Source organism: Triturus cristatus, chromosome 11 (assembly GCF_964204655.1).
Source record: "Triturus cristatus chromosome 11, aTriCri1.1, whole genome shotgun sequence".
Lineage (NCBI taxonomy): Eukaryota > Metazoa > Chordata > Amphibia > Caudata > Salamandridae > Triturus > Triturus cristatus.
In genome coordinates, this window is record NC_140594.1 from 1,115,192,736 (window position 1) to 1,115,214,800 (window position 22,065).

Here is a 22,065-nt window from a genome sequence, read left to right on the forward strand (position 1 = left end):
GGCTGTTTTGGGGAATTTCTCACTGGGATTGCCCAGCATGTGTTTTCTTTTGTTTTCAATAATATAGCTACCTCTTATAACTGCATTACTGGTTGGCAATATGCCACAGTAAGAGTCTTCCTTATGGTGGGTTGCTTATAGAGCCAACATTACAATCGAGACTGTAGTATCCCGCCCCCTTTCCTACATCACCTTCAGAGTCAGAACTACAAAGAAGGGCACGATAGCAGAAGAAGAACAGTCACAGTGTACACAAGCTTTGAGGGTTTGCTGCTCAACAAGATTTGGAGACATTCTCCAACACTTTGACAGCATATTTTTGACTAGTTATAATTTAAGGTAAATCAAGCAAAATATGAAATGTAAATGAAAACATCTATTTTTCCAACAGTACTCCAGTCAGTAATAATTCCATTAGATGACTATAACAAAATGCAACCACCAATATTAATGCATAAGTTACTTTTATTTTTATCCAATGAGCTATTATATGTAGGTATAAGATGACACCAAGTTGACAATAATACTGTAAAACATTTCTGAATCATAGTTCTTTCTTCTGTCCAGGGGCACCCTCTACCTCGCGGGGTACAGCACAGATCTGAAAAGGGTGTGGCTGCACTGTGCCCCCCAAGATGATGTCCATGTTGACATTCTTCACTCCCTCTGGGAGCCGGAAGGTGAAGGCCCGGAGGAGGCTTGTAAAGAAGATGAACAGTTCGATCCTGGCCAGCGTCTCCCCCAAACACACACGGTGTCCTGCAGGTGAAAGAAGAGGAGATCTGGGTCACATCTCTTGCTATTTCTTAAGATGCATAATTTGCCAGGTAATATGGCAGGAAGGCCCTTGGATGTGCGGCCTCTGGGTAAATAGGAGCTCAGAATTGTGAGACTACAGTGCAATGAATCCAGACCCCAGAGTTGAATACAGATAGGCTGCAATGTTCTCCACATTCAGATTTTGAGGCTTATTTACAAGTGGCCTGTGCCACCGGAGTGTAAATGTTTTTGACCAACCAGTGGCTCAGACCTCTTAATCATATCTATGAGATGATGCAAAGCCAGCCTGGATAGCCTCTTAGAAATTGAGTAAAGCAAAGCTCTATGTTGCTTTACTCTGCATCAAGGATTCATTCTATGGGTATTGCGGTGGATGTTCCCATGCAACACCCATGGTTTTGGACGCTGCCTCAGATTTACAAAATCACGTAGACCCGGGACGGCGCTAAAACCTTACGCCTCTTCAGAGCAGGCATAACGAGAAGAAATTTTTTCACCTTTCCTCGTTTTTAGCTCTTTCCTGCAGCACACATAGAACGAGGAAAATGCCTTGCGGGGATGGTTTTTTTGTGCAGCAAGCTACCCTTCCTGCACCAAAATAATTCTGTCAAAAAAATAGACACCTTTGCACCATGGTGCAAGGGTACCTGCACTGGCGCAATGCAGCCAAAACTGCACCAGCCCAGTGTGAAAGGACAGGAATGCGCCGTATATCATAAATAAGGCAATTTCCTGCCCTTTCCTTTTGACGCGGGGCAGCGCAACAAAGTGACTTGCTGCGCTGCCCTGTGCTAAAAAAATTGGAAATGAGGCCCTTTGTCTTGTGGCTTCTTTCGCTTGGCCCTCTCAGGGTTACGATCCTGTTAACAGTAGATTTCTATGATTTTCCCACAAAAGCCTACTTAAAACTATGGGCCAGATTTACTAACATTTTGCATCATGGTTGCACCACTGTTGTGGCGCATCCATGTCGCTAAATGCTAGTAGATATTTACAAACCCAGGCAAGGGACGATTTGCTTTGCATGGCTTCGTAAAGAAAAATGTAACTCCATGCAGCAGCTCGTGCTGCATTGCATTAGATTTCATTCTGGGAGGCTTCTATGGGGGGAACATGGCCACTCCCATTTATCCTCCCATGGATTTCAAACAATTCCAGATTTAAAATGCTGTATAAACCTGGGATTGTGCAAAATTGCTACGCCTCCCAGAGGATAGCGTAACAAGGAGAAAAATATCTCCTTCTCCTCATTTCCTCTTTATATGTGTGCCGCAATCTGCAGCACACATAGCAGAAAGATGCCTCGAGAGATTGTTTTTGTGCAGAAAGGTATCTCCTTGTAACACAGGCACCCTTGCACCTTGGTGCAAGGATGCCTGCATTGGTGCCAGGCTGCCTGAAGTGTGCCAGCGCTATGAGACAGCAGAAGTGCACCATATTTTAGTATATATGGTGCATTTCTGCTGTTTCCCTCTCAGTAACGCAGCACAGCAAGTTGCCTTCATACTCTGCGTTGCTTGAAAGCTTAGTAAATCTTGCCCTCCATTTCTAACTCGCTACTTGTTTTTTAAATTGCAAACATCATTTCAGATCTTACGATGATCACAGCGACGACACATGGAGTCGACCGACGCCACATACTGGCGAGCACGGGTACTGCTAAGAAAAATATTCCAGATCCAGCCTGACGCCTGGAAGTTTACAGGTAAGGAATCTGCGGCTAGATTATGTCTGTACCAGATGAGGCGTTACCGAAGGTAAGTAACTTGTCCTTCTATTTCTAACTCACTACTTGTTTTTTAAATTGCAACCATCATGAGGTTAGATTTTCGGATCTTACAGATCACTCAGACTGCAGAGAGCTTGCTGTAACAGCTGGGTAACAGGAAAGCAACCCAAGTGTGTGAACCTTTGTGAAAGTTTAAGACTGATACATAGGGATTTTGTGAAGCATTGGAAACATAAATCGAAAGGGGGGAAATTGCTGGGCTGCCTGTTGATACTTGTGAAATGTGTGAACAGAACCGCAAGGGCAAAAGAGCAAACTGCTACAAAAATCACTATTTAAGTACTCTTTATCGAAACTTGAATAATAGATCATTAACGACTCAGGCCTTCATTCTAGTCAGGCCAGTTATCCAGGCACAAACAGGATTTTCAGTGCAAATAGATATAACAAGCTATACAAAATTACCCCACAGATCTGAAAGGTTCTCAGCTTGGAACCAGACAAAATTGCCCAGTACTCAGAATAGGAACGTAATGCGCGGTGCACAGGGTATGACTGAACCCTCAGTATTTGTATTTCTGTGGGCATTATTACTGCATCAAAATACTGGCTAGGGTTCATTTAACTGACCTCTGAAAATATAAAGGCCTGAGAAAGGGTTTTAATGCACTGAACTACATTACTTGTAAATTACATACATTGCCTTCATGCACATCAACTATAATAGCATATTTAACTCTTCTGCTTACACACCTCCCTGTGATGAATCTCATTTAAATAATTTGCCTGATAGAGAAAGAGAGAAACCTCCAAGGGAGACCACGTGTTATGATGGGCAATTGTTTGCGCTTACCCAACATTTTGAATGCAAATAGGGCATCACAATTTGCGGTCCTGTAAGCACATGTACAAAGCATTTTCTAAATGCAAACTGTGCATTTAGGAAATGCTATTACAATCACCTTGAAGTCGATGGTAACCATGTGCAAAATGTGAATCTTGTTTCCGCATATGTGCGTTTTACATCTGCACATTTATGTGGTGCTTCAGGGGGGCCTTAGGGCCCCGGGCACCCTTTGTAATTGGGTAATCGCAAATTAGCCAATGCAAAATCATTTGCAGTCAAATGGAGTAATATTACCTAATAGGGATTCACTATTTACCGAATCGTTATTAGGTAATATTAAGGGCTCGCAAAAACGTTGACGATTCCTTTCGGTAAAAATCGCTATTTGGTAATCACAATCAGGCACATGCATCAACCTTATTTGCGAGTGCAAATGGTGTGATTCGCAAAAATTGGCCGTTTGCGCCCGCAATAAGCGCATTTGCGATGCATCAAGGTTAAAGGCACTCGCAACTTAGGAAATCACACTTTATTGTGATTTATTACATTACGATTGCATTTAAGGAATCGCAATTTGCAATTCCTTAAATGCAATGCAATACCCACTTTAAAATAGCGATTTGGCTATTTGGGTCCGCAAATTACTGAGCATTTAAACTGGTTGGTAATTTGCAAAAACTTTGAAAAATGCACTAAAGTGCATTTAAAGTTACATGTTGCGCACACACATGCCCTTACGGCATGTGTGTGCGCAACATGGGTGCACATCACAATTTCAGGGGTGCAACAGGGTGTCATTTTGACACCCTTGCACCCTTGAAATTGCATGCGCAATTTGCGAGTACCTATTGTGACTCGCTAATTGTGCATGCAATCCCCCATTCATTCCTATGGGCCTGTACGCACATAGGAATGAATGAGGAACCATTTCTTAATTGCGACTCGCAATTTGCGACTCGCAATTAAGGGTAGGAATCGCTATTTTCTCACTCTATGCCACTCCACTCTATACCGTTCTTCTCTTTCACTTATATTTTACTTTTTATATGATTTTTTATATAAGTATTTTGCATGAATAATTAAGCCAGTTTGTCCTATGATATTACGTCTGTTGCACACCTCGGCTACTATTTCTGGTGGGGCTGTTTTCCAAACGGCTGTGCGTTTAGAGAACAATAATTTCAAACTAATCATGAACAAGAACAAGTTTAATATCAAAGGTCTGGTAAATCAGTGAACCCACCATATCATCTTAAACAAAAAGTAGAGAGAACAAAGGAGGATGTGAGGAGGAGTGACATGACATTATTCCGTCATAACCTTCTAAATTTTCTAACCCGGGCAAGGCAAACCTGCAGAGAAAGGTAAGAAGGCCTCCTTTTGAATGAAATTCCCTTCCATATCCAAGAAGTGGCCAGGATTGAACTGTTCCGGTGTCTCCCAGTGGTCAGGATCATGCAGAGTAGAGTAAATATTAGCTATGATGAGAGAGCCCTGCAAGAAAGGAAAAACATCTTCTCATTTGTTTATACTTTTCAACAATTCGTCTGAGACAAGATAGCTCTTACTACATTAACACTATACTCTGCAGTAGTGACACAATGTCTTACAGATTTGAGAGTAAATACAGAGCCTCCACAGTTTTGTGGTTAATTTGCTCAAAGACACTTCCTTGTTTCTCACCCAACACATTCCTACTATGAACAATTCTTTGATAAACTTCAATTGATTGTACTGAAATTAAATGTATAACTCTCCACTTGTCTCAGATTCAAACACAGACTCTTGATGGATCACCCCATGGTGCTGTAGTAAACTAGCAGGTGTTGGAAAAAGAATAATTCCAAAGCTGATAAGTCTGAAACAGATAAGTCCACATTATCATACAAAAAGTAACAACAATGTTGAGTAAATCTTATGAAGAATTTAAAAGTGAAAAAGAATCAATACAATATAGCATAAATATGAGATAGGCAGGTAGAAGCAAGGAAAAGAGAAATATAAGGAATTTCATAGGTTCAACATGTAAAAAAGAGCAAAATTTCATAAATATTCAATAATAATAATAATACAAATAATAAATAAATTGTAAGCATGAACCAGAAGTCCTTTATGAATAGAAGGAAAATAATAAGACTATAGGAGTATGTCCGGTCTTATTAATGATCATTTTGCGTGGGATTATCATATTTTGTTTTAAAAGTGTTTTAAAACTGTTATGGTTAACATATATGTATGTGTTTTAATGTTTTAGCATGATGTAATGGTCCTTTTAATGATTGTGCTTTTATGGCTATCGGTTGATAGTCGAATAAAGATACTGAAAGAAAAGAAAGAATAGAAGATTATAAATAGAGATTCAAAATATATATATTCAAGGAGGTTTTGTAACTTCTTCAGCATCGATATCTCATGACTTACTTCGGAATCTAGAGTTTTTAAAGAATGTTGATAAAGGTGACCATATCTCATTAACACAATAGGATTAATATAAGCTCTATCTAAACTATGATTAAAACAAACAGCGTCACCACCAAGCTTTGTCTGTAAGAATCCCAGCATTTTTCCAATATGAAGTAGTCTGATGAAAAACATTTTTCCAATGTGAAGTAACCTGATGAAATACTACAGCAAGTAAAAGGTCTAAGCATTTAGGTGGATAAGGTAAAATATGCCAGAAAGATAAATTATTGTCTAAAAATATAATAGATACTAAATAAACACTATTAACATTACAAATCATAGTAATTTATTTCCAAACACTCAAGCGCAACATATGAATTTGCAGGCAATTAAATAACACATGGATCAAGTCATATGACCAACAATTATCCTTTAATGCAAGTTTACATTTTCAATAAAGACAAAGGAGTTATTATTAGTCTATAATATACAAAATATAATATTTGCTTGGTGTAAACAACGTTGTGTATTTTAGCCCAAATTGTGTAACAGCAAGTTACAGTCCAATCAACATGTAAATCTTTTTCCCATTGGAGTTCAACATTAGACTTAATTCCAACATTAGAAGGACAAGAAAGATGTATGTATGCCTATCAAGAATTCTTTTAAGTGAACCTTTGACAAATAAGTAATTCTAGTTTCATGCAACCATGGAATGTTATTATTTTGTAACTGTGAAATAGAATCTTGAATATTTTGGGCTAACAAGTTGTATTTATCCATTAAGGATCTTGACAATTTCAAGGGGGCGTGGCTAGTCAGCCATCATGGCGGACGCGAGTCCCTAGCACTTGGACCGATATATCCCCCTTGAATCCGGCAAATTTATCCTAAAAGTGAGCCATCCACATTGACAACAAGTGGGACCAGACAGCCAAGGAATCGCTGAGGCCAGGGAGCCCCGAATCGTGCCGATTAGCCTCCCGGGACTGCAGCTGCTGCGGTGAGGAAAGCCGGGGCCTACAGGCAGCGAGGCTGCGTGCGGGCGATCGGCAGTGAGGGTCGGCCGCTCGAGCTTAGACAGCGGCCCCTGCGGCGGCAGAGAACAGCCAAAGCGGAGAGACGCGGCCTCCCCACAAGACCCCCGGAACCGAGAGCAATGAGGCCGCGATCGGCGCAACAGCACATATAAGGTGCCGCTCTGCGGCGCTACATGCGGGAACTGACCTCGATGGTGAGCGCCTGCGGATTGCCAGACCCCTGGCGAGTTGGGCCCCTGATGTGGCCTTGCTGATCTGGAGCGTGGTTGGCCGCTGTGAAGTAACCCGGGTCCCTGCGATGTGAGCCAGGGCTGCCGCGACAACACTGAGTAGCCTGGCAGCCGTGCGGCCAATGTTGGTGCCAACCCTGCCCTGGAGTCTCCCGGTGAGTGACGAACTATAGCGCAGGCTGCAATGGAGGGGAGCGTGGGCGGCGGCCCACTGCAGGGGATACGAACCGCGCACTGGTGGGACCGCAGCACGAGGAGTGGTGGCAGATGCTTGGTGTTCCCCGCAGGGCCCTCGGCGGAACTCTGCCAGCGCTAGTGAATTGAGGCAGACTGTGGACACATCAAACAGCCGCTCGGGGTGCGTGACCTAGCGGAGGCAAGCTGGTGAATGCATAAACCCCCAAAAACTGGGACCTGGGAAGCATGCGGGCATCGCACTGACGGGGCAGACGATGGATGCCGGGGGTGAGGCGCTAGGGGTGGCCTGCCCCGATAACGACAGAGGGAAGAGGTGTGGTCTGAGGCCTGCATAAGGGAGTCCATTGCGGCCTAGGAGACGCTGATCTTAAACAACCAGCCACTCTGCCATAACAACTGCTGAGCACCAAGGAGGGAAGCAGAGGAGACGCTAGGAGTGAGTAGGGGCTGCGGGGAACCCCCTTCTCCCGCCCAAAACAACGCAGCGGCCCACAGGGATTGGGCCTACACAACTGGCTGCCACCGGGGACATTCTTAATAGCCACAACGCCTTGTAGCTGAGAAAAGCTGCAACTTAGCGCCCTGTTAAACATACGTCAGCGCAACCCGATGTCCTGCCATTGAGGGTCGCTGCCGGCTGCCATCCTGCTGGAAGACCAGGCGCCCTGCCCTACAGGAAGGCTACTAGCGCAGAGGCCATACATAAGACCCACGGGCCATAGCACGCGTCCTGATGAATAGATAGCCACGCGTGGTGTGGCTGCCACTCGCAGCCCTGCCTGGCCGCATACCTTATGTGACTCACGCCTGCGAGGAAGTCAGACACCTGATCAGAGTCTCCGTAGTGACATTACTACAAGCGTAACAACCCCGCCAGTAACTAGCTGTGAATGCCCACGGCGCAACAACTTGTGATGGGCCGATGCGCGCCAAGATGCAGCAGGGGCTCCTGTGCGCGGGTAGCCTGGATCCCACACATATGGGAGCTGAGGGGGAGATGGAGCCAACGACCACAGCCCTGGCGGCCAAAATGAACTCAGTACTTGCAGCAGTGGAGAAAATTGGGGCCGCGCTAGAACATACCAGAACCTCTCTGGAAAATCGGATAGACAAGGTTACCTCGGACTTCACGCTCCTACATGCGGATCACCGTAAATTGGCCGAAAAAGTCACTGCACAAGGCCAAACGCTCAAGCATCTCCAGCCTGTCACTCAAACCCACACAGCTGCGCTTCAAGACATGATAGACAGTATACATGCCCTGGAAGATAGAGCAGAGGATGTGGAAGGATGCTCTCGCCGCAACAACATTTGCGTGGTGGGCCTGCCGGAGGGAGAGTGGAGGTAGGAACCCAGAGCAATACACAGAGCGCTGGCTGTGTGACCTCCTTCCCCAGGGAACATTGTCAATGCAGTGTGCAGTAGAAAGAGCCCACCGTGTACCGGCACAGGAACTTCAACCAGGAGCCAGGCCGCGCCCGTTCATTTTTAAACTACTCAACTACAGGGATGCGGTGCTGCGCGAAACACGTTGGATGGAAAGACTCAAAGTGAGTGGTAGTCAAATTATGCTCTTTACAGATTACACCGCTATAGTCCAGCGCCATAGAAGCAACTATGCGGCAGTGAAGCGCCAACTTAGAGCTCTGGAGCTACCGTACTCACTGTTATTCCCTGCCTGGCTGCGAGTGGTTGTGAAAGAAGGAACCCGCTTCTTTGATTCTCCTGCGGATGCATGGGACTGGTTGGAAGAGACGGAGCAGTGGACAGACACAAGGCCCTCGGATCCAGATGGCGGCAACCCAACAGGCAGGAGAAACAGACGGCGCGGACGACGAGGGACAGTGCGAAATGCAAAATCAGGAACTGCAGCCCCGAGTCCGGAAAAAATGAGAAGGGAGAGACAAGATGCCCTGGAAGCGGTTGCAACCCTTGGATCCCCACACTCTACAGAACGCTTGGACTCCTACACACGGGACGCATTGGTGGCCAGAGGCTCTTCGTCACCATCAACTGAAATATCCGACGACCACTGCCTGCCAGTGGTAACCCCGCAAACTGCTGATGGTATCAATGGATAAAGTACTGGCATGCTGAACTCTGTCGCAGACTGCTCACGCAAGTAGGGCATTGGTTGTTAACAAATGTGTTCTTGCACTGTGCTAAGGGTGAGGGTGGGTCTGCTGGGTTGATAACCACACACACCCCATTAGGCGGTGACACGGAGGCCACTATGCCCACGCCCGGCCACACTACGTATATCACCATAGGGAGTGGGTGCACATGAAATGGCACTGAGCCCTGAACCCTGCTGGACTCGCACACTAATCTGGGTGATTATCTAGATGGCACACCAAATACACAGGAATGGGGGGATGGCCACAGCAGAACATTACCTGTGCACGTACCCCTTCAGGCAACACACTGACCTAGTTTGTACTTCTCAGTTGTTACAGAGGTTTGGACAGACATTCCGCAAAGTTCGCCCCTTCTGTTATGTTGTTCTTAGTTCTACTATTGTTTTTGTTGCAGCAGGCCGATATATGCATATGTCCAAGACCCCCACACACCAAGGCACGCCCCACCCTTGATGCCCCCAACGACTAAACACACCAGAAATGGCACGGGCTAACATAATTACATGGAACATACTCGGCATGCACACACCCACGCGGCGCTATTCCTATTCGCTTACCTCCAGAGACACTCGGTTGGAATTGCCCTATTGCAGGAAACACATATAACACAGCCGGAACTGGAAAGATTACGCAGGCGCTGGAGGGGACAGGTGTATGGCACGGTATACTCAGCACAAGCGCGGCACACTAATCTGGGTGAAAGCGGGCACCCCGTTTGTCTGTGCAGATGTGGTGATAGATCCCGAAGGCAGATACACCTTAGTGCGTGGGACACTTAACGGTCAATCAATATTACTGGGCTCGATATATGCCCCGAATGTAGGCCAGCCATCATTCCTAACACAGTTGTCATCAATTCTGACCCCTTACGCTGTGCTCCCCTGGTTGCTGGGCGTGGATTTTAACTCAGTGCTTGATGTACACATAGACAGGTTCTTTCCCCCCTCCAGAAGCCATCAGCAGTGTCAAACGCGCAGGCGCTCACGGACTGGCTGTCACACTGGGCATTGCTAGATATGTGGCGTGTCCTTCACCCCAATGAATTTATTTATTCCTACTACTCCGCAATACATGAACTACATGTATGCCTGGATAGGGTGGTGGGCTCCCAATCCCTAATCCCACTAGTTGAGAAATGGGAATACCTAGGGCGGACACACTCCGATCATAACCCTATGCGACTCCAGCTCAGTTGGGAAGCTGATCGTCCTCCCATACCCACATGGCGCCTCCAACCACCCTCATTAGAAGACCCCGAATTCCGCTCATCACTGGGGACGGCTATCCTTACATACTTCAAACTCAATGAAGGGACAGCAAGCAATGCACTGGTGGAATGGGACACCCACAAAATAGCGGTCAGAGGTCATTGTCTAGGGGCCACATGGAACATACGTAAACAGCTAGCTTATCGCTCTCCCGCCTAGAATCCCAGTTACTCCAATATGAACGTGAGGAAGAGGGAGAGGGAGGAGGAAGACATTCAGCCTGCCTGGAAAGTCTTCGGGCACAACATGCGGAATTTATGGAGCGATTGCGATGCCACAGCTACATGGCTCACACAGCTCGCACACATGCCACAGCGGATAGGGCTTGCCACCAGCCTGCCTGGCTGCTGAAGCAAGAGAGTAATCACACCCCAATCGGAGCCATACGCACACCGGAGGGGACCATGGTGTATACACAGCGAGAGATCCACAAGGTGATGGCAGATCATTACACACAACTATACCAATCTAGGGGGTGCTGCACAGGTCCTGATCTGGAGAGATTTCTAGAACCTGTCCAGCTGCCCACAGTCTCAGAAGCACACCAGGAGGCACTTAATAGTCCCCTCACCTTAGAGGAACTTGGGGAGGCGATCGGGTCTATGGCCTACCAGCCGAATATTACAAGGCTAACCGGGGTTCTTTGGTGCAATACCTACACACCCTTTACATCACAGCTCTGGAGGAATGCACACTGCCCCCTTCGATGCGTGAGGCCTACCTGGTGTCCTTGCTAAAGCCAGACAGGGACCCCACAGCCCTGGGATCTTATAGACCCCTGGCGTTACTTAACGTGGATTATAAGATATTCGCTAAAGTGCTGGTGGACCGGTTGGCGCTGGTGGTCCCCGAATTGGTTCACGGCGACCAAAATGGAATTGTGCCCAAGCGTAGCACATCACTGAACTTGCGAAGGTTGTTCAGGGTGGCGTCGGACGGTGTGCTGATGTGGCCCAGAGCCGGATGCCTTGTGTTAGACCTGGAAAAGGCCTTTGATTGCTTGGAATGGAGCTATCTAGCGGCAGTGCTGTTGAGATATGAGCTAGGCTTGGGATTTCTTCAGATGGTTGACCTATTATACAAAAATCCCACAGTTCGTGTACTGTTGGAGCCATACATTTCTGACGCCACACCAATATGCAGAGGTACCAGGCAGGGGTGCCCGCTGTCACCCCTCATGTTCTTGTTGGCGATAGAGCCCCTAGCGGCGGGATTGCGTGCGACGCTGGGAGATGGAATACCCCTGGGTGATGCTGTGCACCAAGTGTCGTTGTACGCAAATGACCTCCTGATCTACGTGAGGGACTTAGAGAATATACCAGCCCAGCTAGCGCATATGCTGCGTGACTTCGCCGACATCTCGGGACTCAGAGTAAACGCCAGCAAGTCCTGTATTCATGCATTGGGGGAGGGAAGCCAAGATCCGGGTTATACTCTACTTGGAAAGGCCTTAACAGCAATCAAGTCACAGGTACACTTTTGGAACACACTCTCGCTGACGGTCACTGGCAGGATAGCACTATCTAATATGGTAATCCTCCCCCGCCTCCTGTATTACTTTGCTAATCTACCTTTACATGTTCCGGCGTCCTTCTTTGCTACACTCGCTAGACTACTCAGGGACTTCCTTTGGGGGAACGCTCGGCATAGAATGGCACTAACAAAGTTGTACCTGCCTACCGACCAGGGGAGTCTTGCTGCGCCTTGTTTTGAGCACTACTATTTAGCTGCACAACTGCAGTGGATAGCCCGCTCACTTGCGGATAGCGGTCTTGAAGACACTGCAACCACATCACCTCCTCGCTCCCTGAAACAAATAACCAAACTCTTTCATCCGGCCACTAAAGTCGCAACGCCTGCGTTGCTCCTCCTGGTGGTGGCGTACAAATGCTACCGCCGTAGCCTTTACCTCACCAGAGCGCTAGTCCCCTATGCACTGGCAATACCATTGGGTTCTCCCAGTGGGCCTGGGGTACTCACATCTCTTGCACTCACGGAATGGTGAGAAGCCGACATACAGACCCTGGGAGATCTGTATCAGGATGGCACACTTATACCATATGAATCCCTAGTAGAGGATGTGGGACTGCCACCGGGGCAATTCCTAAGGCACCACTCGCTGGTTACGTCACTAACTGCTAGATGGGGGAAATGACCACGGAACCGAGCCAACACCTCACTATACAGTACCTCCACGTTATGGGGCTGGGCAGGCATTTGGTTCACTGGTTCGCGGCGTCACTCCGAATACATGCAGCGATAAGTCTGGATCCACTTTGCCGCAAATAGGAAACAGATCTAGGGTGACAGTTGGAGGACAGGGAATGGGAAAAGATAATAAAGAGCCCAGTACGTATACCCAGAAACATGAGGTTCAGACAAATACAAATGTTCATAGTCCACAGAGAATATCTTACACCCGAGACGATCAACAGGTACTTTTACCTCACGGATGCAGTATGTCCTCGTTGTGCAGAACCAGGGGCTGGACTGATACACATGCTGTGGAGCTGTCACAGAATACATACATATTGGCGCACAGTCAGTGGGCAATTACACACATGCACAAACCGCAACATACCCTTTGAATGGACTGTTTACCTAGTACACCATTTTCATAGAACCCCGGGCACAAAAGTCACATCTCGGTTCCTTGACTTGGAATTGGTGGTCGCCAAGCGGCTTCTAACTAAGTTGTGGAAGGCACAGGATCCGCCACATATACATGCATGGAGGTACTCGCTTTTAGCATGGGCCAAAGCAGAGGGCATTGCCATCCTGCGGGAAGAAACGTTGGGGCTGCGGAAGGAGCCCATAGCGGCCCAGTGGGAGGGTCTGCTCCGGGCCCTACAGCAGACGGAGGAGGACAGCCTTGAGGGACAGACCGAGGGTGGGGGGTGCGAGCCCGCAGTGAGTGACGGGGGCCCCGACGGTAGACAACCGTAATAACATGCGCACACACATATACTTCTTAACACTCAGGGCGTACATAGCCGCAGCCAATGAGAGGGGGCAACTGTCAAGCTGATGCCACAAAGTGGGACGATGGGGGTGAGGGAGGGGGCATTGTGAGGGATAACCACGCAGACACCGGTCAATGCTGCTGTTGTTGGGTTTTGGTTTTGTTTGTTCTTGACCATAACATCTGTTCAATTGCCCACGCTGAATGATCTGAAAAGACTCTGTACAATGTACTAATGGAACCATGCAATTATTGTATTGTAACCACTACCCTTAGTGAAATGGATTGATTGTCGGGGTTAACCTCGTTCCTGATCCAACAATGTCATAGGTATGCATGTTATGTTGAATACCTACTTAAAGTAATGTCTATCTAATATTGGTAGACGGTTCAATGTATAGATGGCTCTCAACACAGCAAGTTGCCTTTCATGAATATGTAACATCAAAGTCAATAAAAACAGATTTAAACAAAAAAAGGATCTTGGCAATTTCAAGAGAAATTGGACTGTAGGGAAGGGGATATTTTATTAATTATGGAATATATGGTTGATTGAATTAATTCCTGTGTCACACCAAGATTTCCCAAAAATGTATCCATTTTTTGATATTGATATGTTTATTATACCATAAGAAGGAATTAATAAAATGTATTTAGTGCAAATGTTTGTGCAAAAGTAAGAGTTTCTTTATTTCTCATGCAGTTTAAAACTTACTGCAGCTAAAACTTAGTTTCAATGTCTATGGCCCTTATTACGAGATCGGTGGTCTAATGGACCGCCAAACTCGTGGTGGCGGTCTGCCCGCCACATTAGGACTGTTGCGGTTGGACCGCACCTGGACCGTTGCTGCTGCCAGGGATCCAGAATCCCTGGTGGTGGTGCAGCATTCTGAGGCCTCTAATATTCCTGTCGATGCCTCTACGGCACTGCCAAGCACCACCACACCACTCATGGAAGTGCGACCGTCATGAAAAGTGTGGCGGTGAGGAAAAAAGGGTCCCTACAGGCCTCTGCACCATGGGGTGCATGCAGGGGGGCACGTGTTGTGCCCCAGTGCATGCACCCCCAGTTCCTGCAGGGCATGTACTTGACAGTCCATGCCCTGCAGGAACTGCCTTTGACGCTCCCAATGCGGTGCCTTTTCAAACCCATTTTTACCACATTTTTTAAGCTTTTTCAATCAACCACAACACAATCTTTGTAAGTTTCATGTCTTCATTTGAGCCGTATGTTCCAAATACTTAATGTCCGATTTTGAAAATCTACATCTCCTTTAAAATTAGATCATGCACTTCAGTTTCTGGGACATAACTTTACAGTTATGTTATGTTTAATTTTATCATGCGCAACACTATTCCTTTGCCCACTATGAGCAATCTTCGTTCACACATATCCAAATACAACAACTCTCGGTTTTCCTGAACATATCAAAGACAAAATTAACTTGCTCTCTGCCTGTATGATTATGTTAATTACATTATCCTATTTACATCACTGACATTTAATATTTTAAGTTTGCCTCTCAACCATTGTGAAACACAGTCATATGTGCAAACATAAATATGTTGCTTTATTACGTAACTGCCCCTTCACTCTCACATGAGGATCATGTATACAAAAACAAATATGAATAAATAATATAATTTTGAATGCAGGTTTTAATTTCTGGAAGACATATGTGTTATGTTAAAAATAAATTGCTGGAGTACATATGACTTGCTTGCCAAAATGAAAGGAATATACATTACCTCATATGTAAGATTAGAGGTTGGGTGGGCAGAACTCACAGAATTTGACTCTGCGGAATTCTGCGGAGTTACATAAAAACCATGCGGGAGTCTGTGACATTCTGCCAATGGGCAGAAATAGCCAAGTTGAGCTGCAATTCAGCACCGAGAGTGTGTTCCACGCTGCAAAATCAGCGCGAACGGCACCACGCGGTGGGCCAGAAGGCACAACTACTCAACTTGATTTTGTTGCCACTTGGGTACATTTTCTCCTCGAGCTGCAGGCTTCTGATTGGAAACGGTTGCGACAGCCCCGACCGTCCGTGCTGAAAAAACCTCACCAGATATCCTCCTAGCACCCGGAAATTGCGCTAGGGAACACAAAATCTTGCTTGTGCTCTTCAACTTCCCATCCTGGGTCTGCGTGCCGAAAAAATTCGACCATGAGTCATTTGGCAGAATTTGGCCGGAACTCGGCGTTACAAGAGTAATGTGGAGTTGCCAAAATTCGGCCAATTCCCCAGATGGAATGGTTTATTTCATCCACCTCTAAAAGTGAAGTTTGATGTTTAAACCCCACATCTAAATCGACCTGTGGGTCAACCACTGGTCAAATCAAATGTCAAAACAGACCTTAACCTTTCCCATAATTGACAGGATCAAGACCAAAATGTTCACATTGAAGGTCACAAAACATAGACTCAGGTCCCTCTTAACTAATAATATAATAACTGTAAGAGAATTTATTTTGATGACTTACAATTTTCGATAATCTCCAATGATAAATACTGTTATGCTATTTTCAGGTCCTGAACTTGAGCATTGATAGCACACATTGTATTGTTCTTGTTAATTTTTACAATAATATACCTAACTCGGCATCTGTGGTAGTATTAAATCAGCTACAGAAGGCCTTGGATAAAGCACAAAAGGGTAATAACAAGGATTTTTGTATAATGTGGGTTGGTGACTTTAATTTGGGACCTTGTCCACATGCAGCAGACGGTAATTGTGGTTTATTGTCTGGCGATGAGAAAGATATCTCCCATTTCATGCATACTCCGTTTGGGGATCATTTAAATTTAATTAAGTTTACCCAGGATTTGGGTTTTGCCAATGATCTATGTTCACCTGCCTCCCCATTTAGTCATACTTTCAACGGCCGTGGGTTGTGCTCGACCATAGATTTTTTATTAATATCAAACAGACACGCTGGTAGGATATCTAATTTTAAAATGTATCCAGTTGCCTTCAGTGACCATTATCCTCTGAGTGTTATTTTGGATTTGCCAGCTAACGTGCTATCTAAAAAACACGCGTCTGCACAGGCCTCACAAGATATTGCCATCAATAGGGTTAATGGCTACACTATTAAATGGGCAGGGATAGATTCACTTCAGTTAACTAAGTCACTTTTGACTAGTTGTAAAACAGATTTTTTTTGTCTGTCTTGATGAGACCGCCTTGGACTCCAATATCGTTAACTCCTTCTGAAAAATTACACAGGCCATACAAACTAACTTAAGATCAGATCCTCAAAGATCTTTTAAAGATAGGCCAGGCTGGTTTGACCATAGGTGTAGTAAGGCGCATGCAGCCTTGATAGCCGTCCTACACCAGCCCATGAAAGATCAGGAAGCCATCAAAATGGCCAGGGCGGCGTATAAAAAGTCCTTAAAAGAGCGAAAGGAGGTCATAAGGAATGACCTATGGCAGGCGCTAAAGCAAGCTTCAGCCATCAAGGATACAAAAGGGTTCTGGAGGGCGGTGAACGCTCCGTTTCTTGCTACACAAAAATTACCCAGCATTGAAATTTCGATTGGGGAGGATCAATGGGTGTCTCATTTCTCTAGATTATATTGTAATCATGATGACACCCCCCAGGGTGATTATCCCGGACCTGCTCTGTCTAACTTCCTCCCAATCGATATTGATTTTAACACGGAGGAGGTAATCTTGTCCATTAATGCAAGCAAGGGCGGAAAAGCCCCAGGACCAGATAGTATACCTGTGGACTTATTTAAATCTTGCCCCTGTTGTGGGGCCCACTGCTTACTCTGGTCCTACGGGCCTGTTGTACTTGCGGCCTCCCTCCGACCTGGACGGAATCAATTCTTGTCCCGATATTTAAGAAGGGCGATCGTAACGACCCGGCTTGTTATAGACCTATTTCATTGCTAGATTCTCTAGTGAAGGTAGCCGGGCGCGTTATTTTAAATAGAATGCAAATGTGGGCAGAGAATGCCGGTGTAATTTCTGAGCTTCAGTACGGCTTTCGCCAAGGTCTTGGCACTGTGGAGCAGAGTTTGAACTTATGCCTCCTATTGGGGAAATATACACAGGCAAAAAAGGGGAGTTTATACCTGTGTTTTGTCGATTTGAGTTCTGCTTTTGATGGTGTTAACCATCAGAAGTTGTGGAGCATACTGGAGGCCATGGGGGTGGAAACCCCTTTCATTAATTTCTTAAAACAATCATACCTTGATGCCCGGGGTAGGGTTCGCTATGCGAGAACAGGAGAACTCAGTGATAATTTCCCTGTCAGAAAGGGGGTAAGGCAGGGGTGCGTACTAGCACCATTCCTGTTTACCCTCTAAATAAATAGCCTGGGGGATACCCTATATAGGGATTGTCTAGATATACCCATTGTTGGCAAACGGTCTATTGGTGTACTTTTATATGCTGATGACGCAGTTTTAATGGCTCGTACACCACTAGGCCTGCAGAGACTAGTCACAATTTTTGTGTTGTATATGTCTAATTTAGACCTAAAGGTAAATATCGCCAAAACTTTTACAATGAAACGCACTAAGCCTTCTACCAAGTGCCGTGATATTTTTGTTGGTAACAACAGGTTGGAATTTGTCAAGTCCTTCTCTTATTTGGGTATTGTGCTTAAAAATAGGGGTTCGTGGGCTCCAGCTATCAATTCCAGAAAATTGCTCTTTGCTAAAGCTTTTAAGTCTTAGAAGATCAATATTAATTTTCAATTGATTGATTTTATGGTGAACATTCACACCCAAAACCCTACTTGGACATAAAGGGTATGATTCACTTTTGTGCAAGTTTACGTTTTTTTGGTATTAACAAAATATGAGTTGAATTTTGCTAAAAGTTATTTTATGACTACAGAGACCCCACACTTGTGGCGGAGATTCTGCACATAAAAAGATAGACCTGACCTATCTTTTATGTGCGTAGTTCTACATCCCAACTGCGGAGTCTCCACAGTCACAAACGTACTATTAGTAAAATTAAACTTGTAGTTTGTGAGTACCAAAGTATTGTGAACCTGCAAAAACGTTTATGCTTACATTTGTGAATCAGACCCATAATATCTGACATAGGGGCTCTTAATGGAGGGATCTCAAAATATCTAAATACCTTCTATTACCTACTTTATCATGTTCCTACTTAAAAGACACACGATTTCTTGAATATGATTTAAAACATTCCATGGGACAACCATTTCCATCTCTTAGCAAATGAGGTCAGAAGCCCATACATGAGCTTAGTACAAAGAAAATAACATGTATTTAAGACTATGATTAGCAAATCGATATTGCCATCCAAACTACTATTACAACTGGCCTAATTGATAGTGCATAACTTTCATTTTCTAGATCAAAAACAACTCTTTAGGTAGGTCCAAAGCACAGAATTAGGTTCAAGGTTTGCTCCCTCATATGCCAATCAATTTATAGAATGGTATGGTAAGTAGTGGGCCTAAATAAGGAGGTGATGAAATGTGGCCAGAAAATGTACATTTAAGTGAATCACTCAAAGAAAGGCAAAGAGAAGAGGTGGCAATATGGAAATGAGGATGCATGAAAGAGCTGAAACCCGGAGAAACACATTACGATCTGTAAAAAAGACTTTAATAATTACGAACGCTCTTTGTTTACAAATAGAAAGATTATTAACAGAAGATGGGGACATTTAATTCTGCTGAAACCTAGTTTTGAGAACAATGAACTGTCCATTAGGATCCAATACTCGGTTTAACAACATACAGGAATGTTGTGGTTATAAGATTGAATAGCAACATGGCAAATTAACATTCTCTGCACTCCAGTGTTAGGGTGACAATACAGAGGAAGCTCACATTAACTTTCAAAGGTGTAACCAGTGGTAATATGGTAATATTTAGGTCCTGAAACAATGATTTACAGACAATGGAACAATAGAACACCTGCAAGGGAAACATCTGCCAAACCTATACTGAGCTTTCAAGTGCATAAAAAAATAATTGGGGGGAAAGAGTGTTTTCAAACAAAACTTTGAATGGGATTTTGAATACTTCTAATTTCCTGAGTAATTGTAACTCTAGTAGTTGAGTATTTCTACTATGAGTAATCCGCTTGTTAATAATCCTGGAGTGCAGTTCAGGAAATAAAATTTAGTGTTTTCGACTTTACAATGGCATTTTCTTTCCTTTTATTTGCTCATTGTGCTTTCTTTTCCGTCCTGTGTCACTTTCTACACTGAACAGAAAACCCCTCTATTCATCATCATCCTCCCTTACGTTGCCTTTTACACTACTGACTATAAACCTTGGTTTTGTTCTGCATACTTTGGAGAAACACTCAATGTTTCTAGAGTGCCAACAATTCTAATGCCATGCTGGCAAATAATTTTAAGCTGGACAAATAAAGGTTATTTCCTCAGCTAGAACACCCTTTTACCCCTTCATTCTTGTTCTCCTCTTGATATTTCCCATTTGCCCTGCTCCAACTTTTGCTTCTACTGTTCACACCGCTCTATCTGTTCTTTTTCCTTGGATAAGCCAGGCACTATCTTTTTCACTTACTGTCACACAATGTGTTTTGTTTACCTTGCTTGGTGAGAGATACTTCAGTGTCTGTTTCATACCCCCTGTCAGAATGTTGGTGTGGCAGCACCTTTTCTGATGGCAGACCTTGTATTCTGTGTTATCTTGCCTCACAATACAATAAAATCTGTAATTTATCAGATGACAAATCCTACTCTACTTCCCACTTTGGAGCATATTTACAAGGAGCTAGTGCTGACAGAGAGTCATTTTTTTTTTTAATGCAGCGGTGGAGCAATCAGTGCTCCACAGTGCTCTATCTTTACCAACTGACGGATTGGGCCCAGTGCGCCGGTTTGTAGAGCCCTGCATCGCATTATACCTGCACCAGGCGTAAGGATTGATGCAGGTCTTTTAACATTGGACTCGCCTCTGTGTTCTGATGCATTGCTGGAGTTGCGTCAGACTTACGGCCAACTCCAGCAATGAGTCACTTTAGAGCCAAAAGATGCATCAGAATTTCTGATGCATCCGTGAATCTTTGCACCATGGAACACTATATTGTAAATACAGCGCATCCATGACATTGTTAGGGTATTTGCAGCAGGAAACAAGAAATCTGACGCATTGTTGCCGATGCGTCAGGTCTTGTAAATATTCCCCTTTGTCTGTCAATGCTGATTCATACATACCTTCTCAATTTTGAACCCTTGCATCGATATATCTTTTGCAGTCTGCCTAATCATTCCAATGGATGCAATGCCGCTTATGCGTAGTATCTCATGGATTACAGCATTGGTGTATGGAACCCTCTTTCGGTCCTCATAGTGAATGACCTGAGATTCACCAAAGACAGCAGATAACTCCTTCTGAACTTTATCTGGAGAGAAACATTTACACAGGTCAGAGGAATGGCACCATTATAACCCTCAAATATCTATACATCTATATTAAGGACAGTTGTTGGCAACAAATCCCAATCCAAGTCCCTCTATTCCCTCAGTTGTAATACGTCAGCCCAAGTCAACTCGCGTCGATTCAAGTCAACCCACACCAGCTCCATCAAATGCAATCAAATCCTCACTCCAAATACCAGTGGCTTGCTCTTTCAGATAATCAATTCAGAAATGTTATTGATTATTTTCAGTTTATGTTACTTGAATTGTTTGTGAAATCTGGCCAATTAAGAGTGCTGGAATAAAAAATGAGCATGTTTAAAGAAGCCAGCAATAGAACTGGCAAGAGCAGTTTAAGTTACCTTCACCCTTATTGGGTCATATTCATTAACTTTGGTGTGGATGGTCCCTCCCCCAGCTAGAAAGCCTGTAGGCTTACACATCCCTCTATGAAAGAAACCACAAGGCACGTCCAATATAAAACTGAGCCTCAAATGTGAAGCATGCATGTCTCGTCCATATATCGCCAGTGTTTGCTCTGCCTAGTTATATATGCAGCAAAGAGGTCTAATATGTGACCGGAGGCTGAAGAGCCTTTATGCAGACAGTGGCTTCTGTTGTTTTGAGACGATCTCGCTGGCGGAACAAATCAATGCCATTTTGGAAAAAAGTAGACTATTATTGATGGTGGGTTGCACAGACAATACATCTCTACAGAAATCTTAACTTATCTTAAAATGAGGACCAGCCCTTGTGAGGTACCATTAGAGACACAAGGAATTGTTCTGATTTCAACAACGTTTATATATAAATATAATAAAGTTGCTAGACATCCCTTCACATATGATTCTACTGGTACAAGATAAAAGATCCGGTAACAAAACACTAACCCAATAATGATTTCAGCATCAAGGTGTAGCTCTTTCCCCTCAGCAAGGCAGTCCTCTACAGAATTACGCAAATTTGAAATACAGATGAAGTGTATTAGAGCAAAATTGCAATTATAGTTTTGCTTTAATTTATGAACTTAATTGGCATTTATTGTCAACCACAAATTGGTTGTAAGAGTCAGACA

At 44.6% G+C, this 22,065-nt stretch overlaps 1 protein-coding gene across 2 annotated transcripts in view; it reads right to left on the bottom strand.

Moving 5' to 3' along the window:
* Positions 1–447: 447 nt before the first annotated feature.
* The window catches only part of LOC146786128 (cytochrome P450 2J2-like), a 42,210-nt gene continuing 20,592 nt past the window's right edge, over positions 448–22,065 (bottom strand). For both annotated transcript variants that reach the window (XM_085635631.1, XM_085635630.1), the window contains 3 exons: positions 20,787–20,974; positions 4,709–4,850; positions 448–759 (listed from right to left, as the gene is read on the bottom strand). In XM_085635631.1, the coding sequence (XP_085491757.1) occupies positions 545–759; positions 4,709–4,850; positions 20,787–20,974 (545 nt within the window). In that variant the 3' untranslated portion in view covers positions 448–544. The remainder of the gene's footprint in view (positions 760–4,708; positions 4,851–20,786; positions 20,975–22,065) is intronic.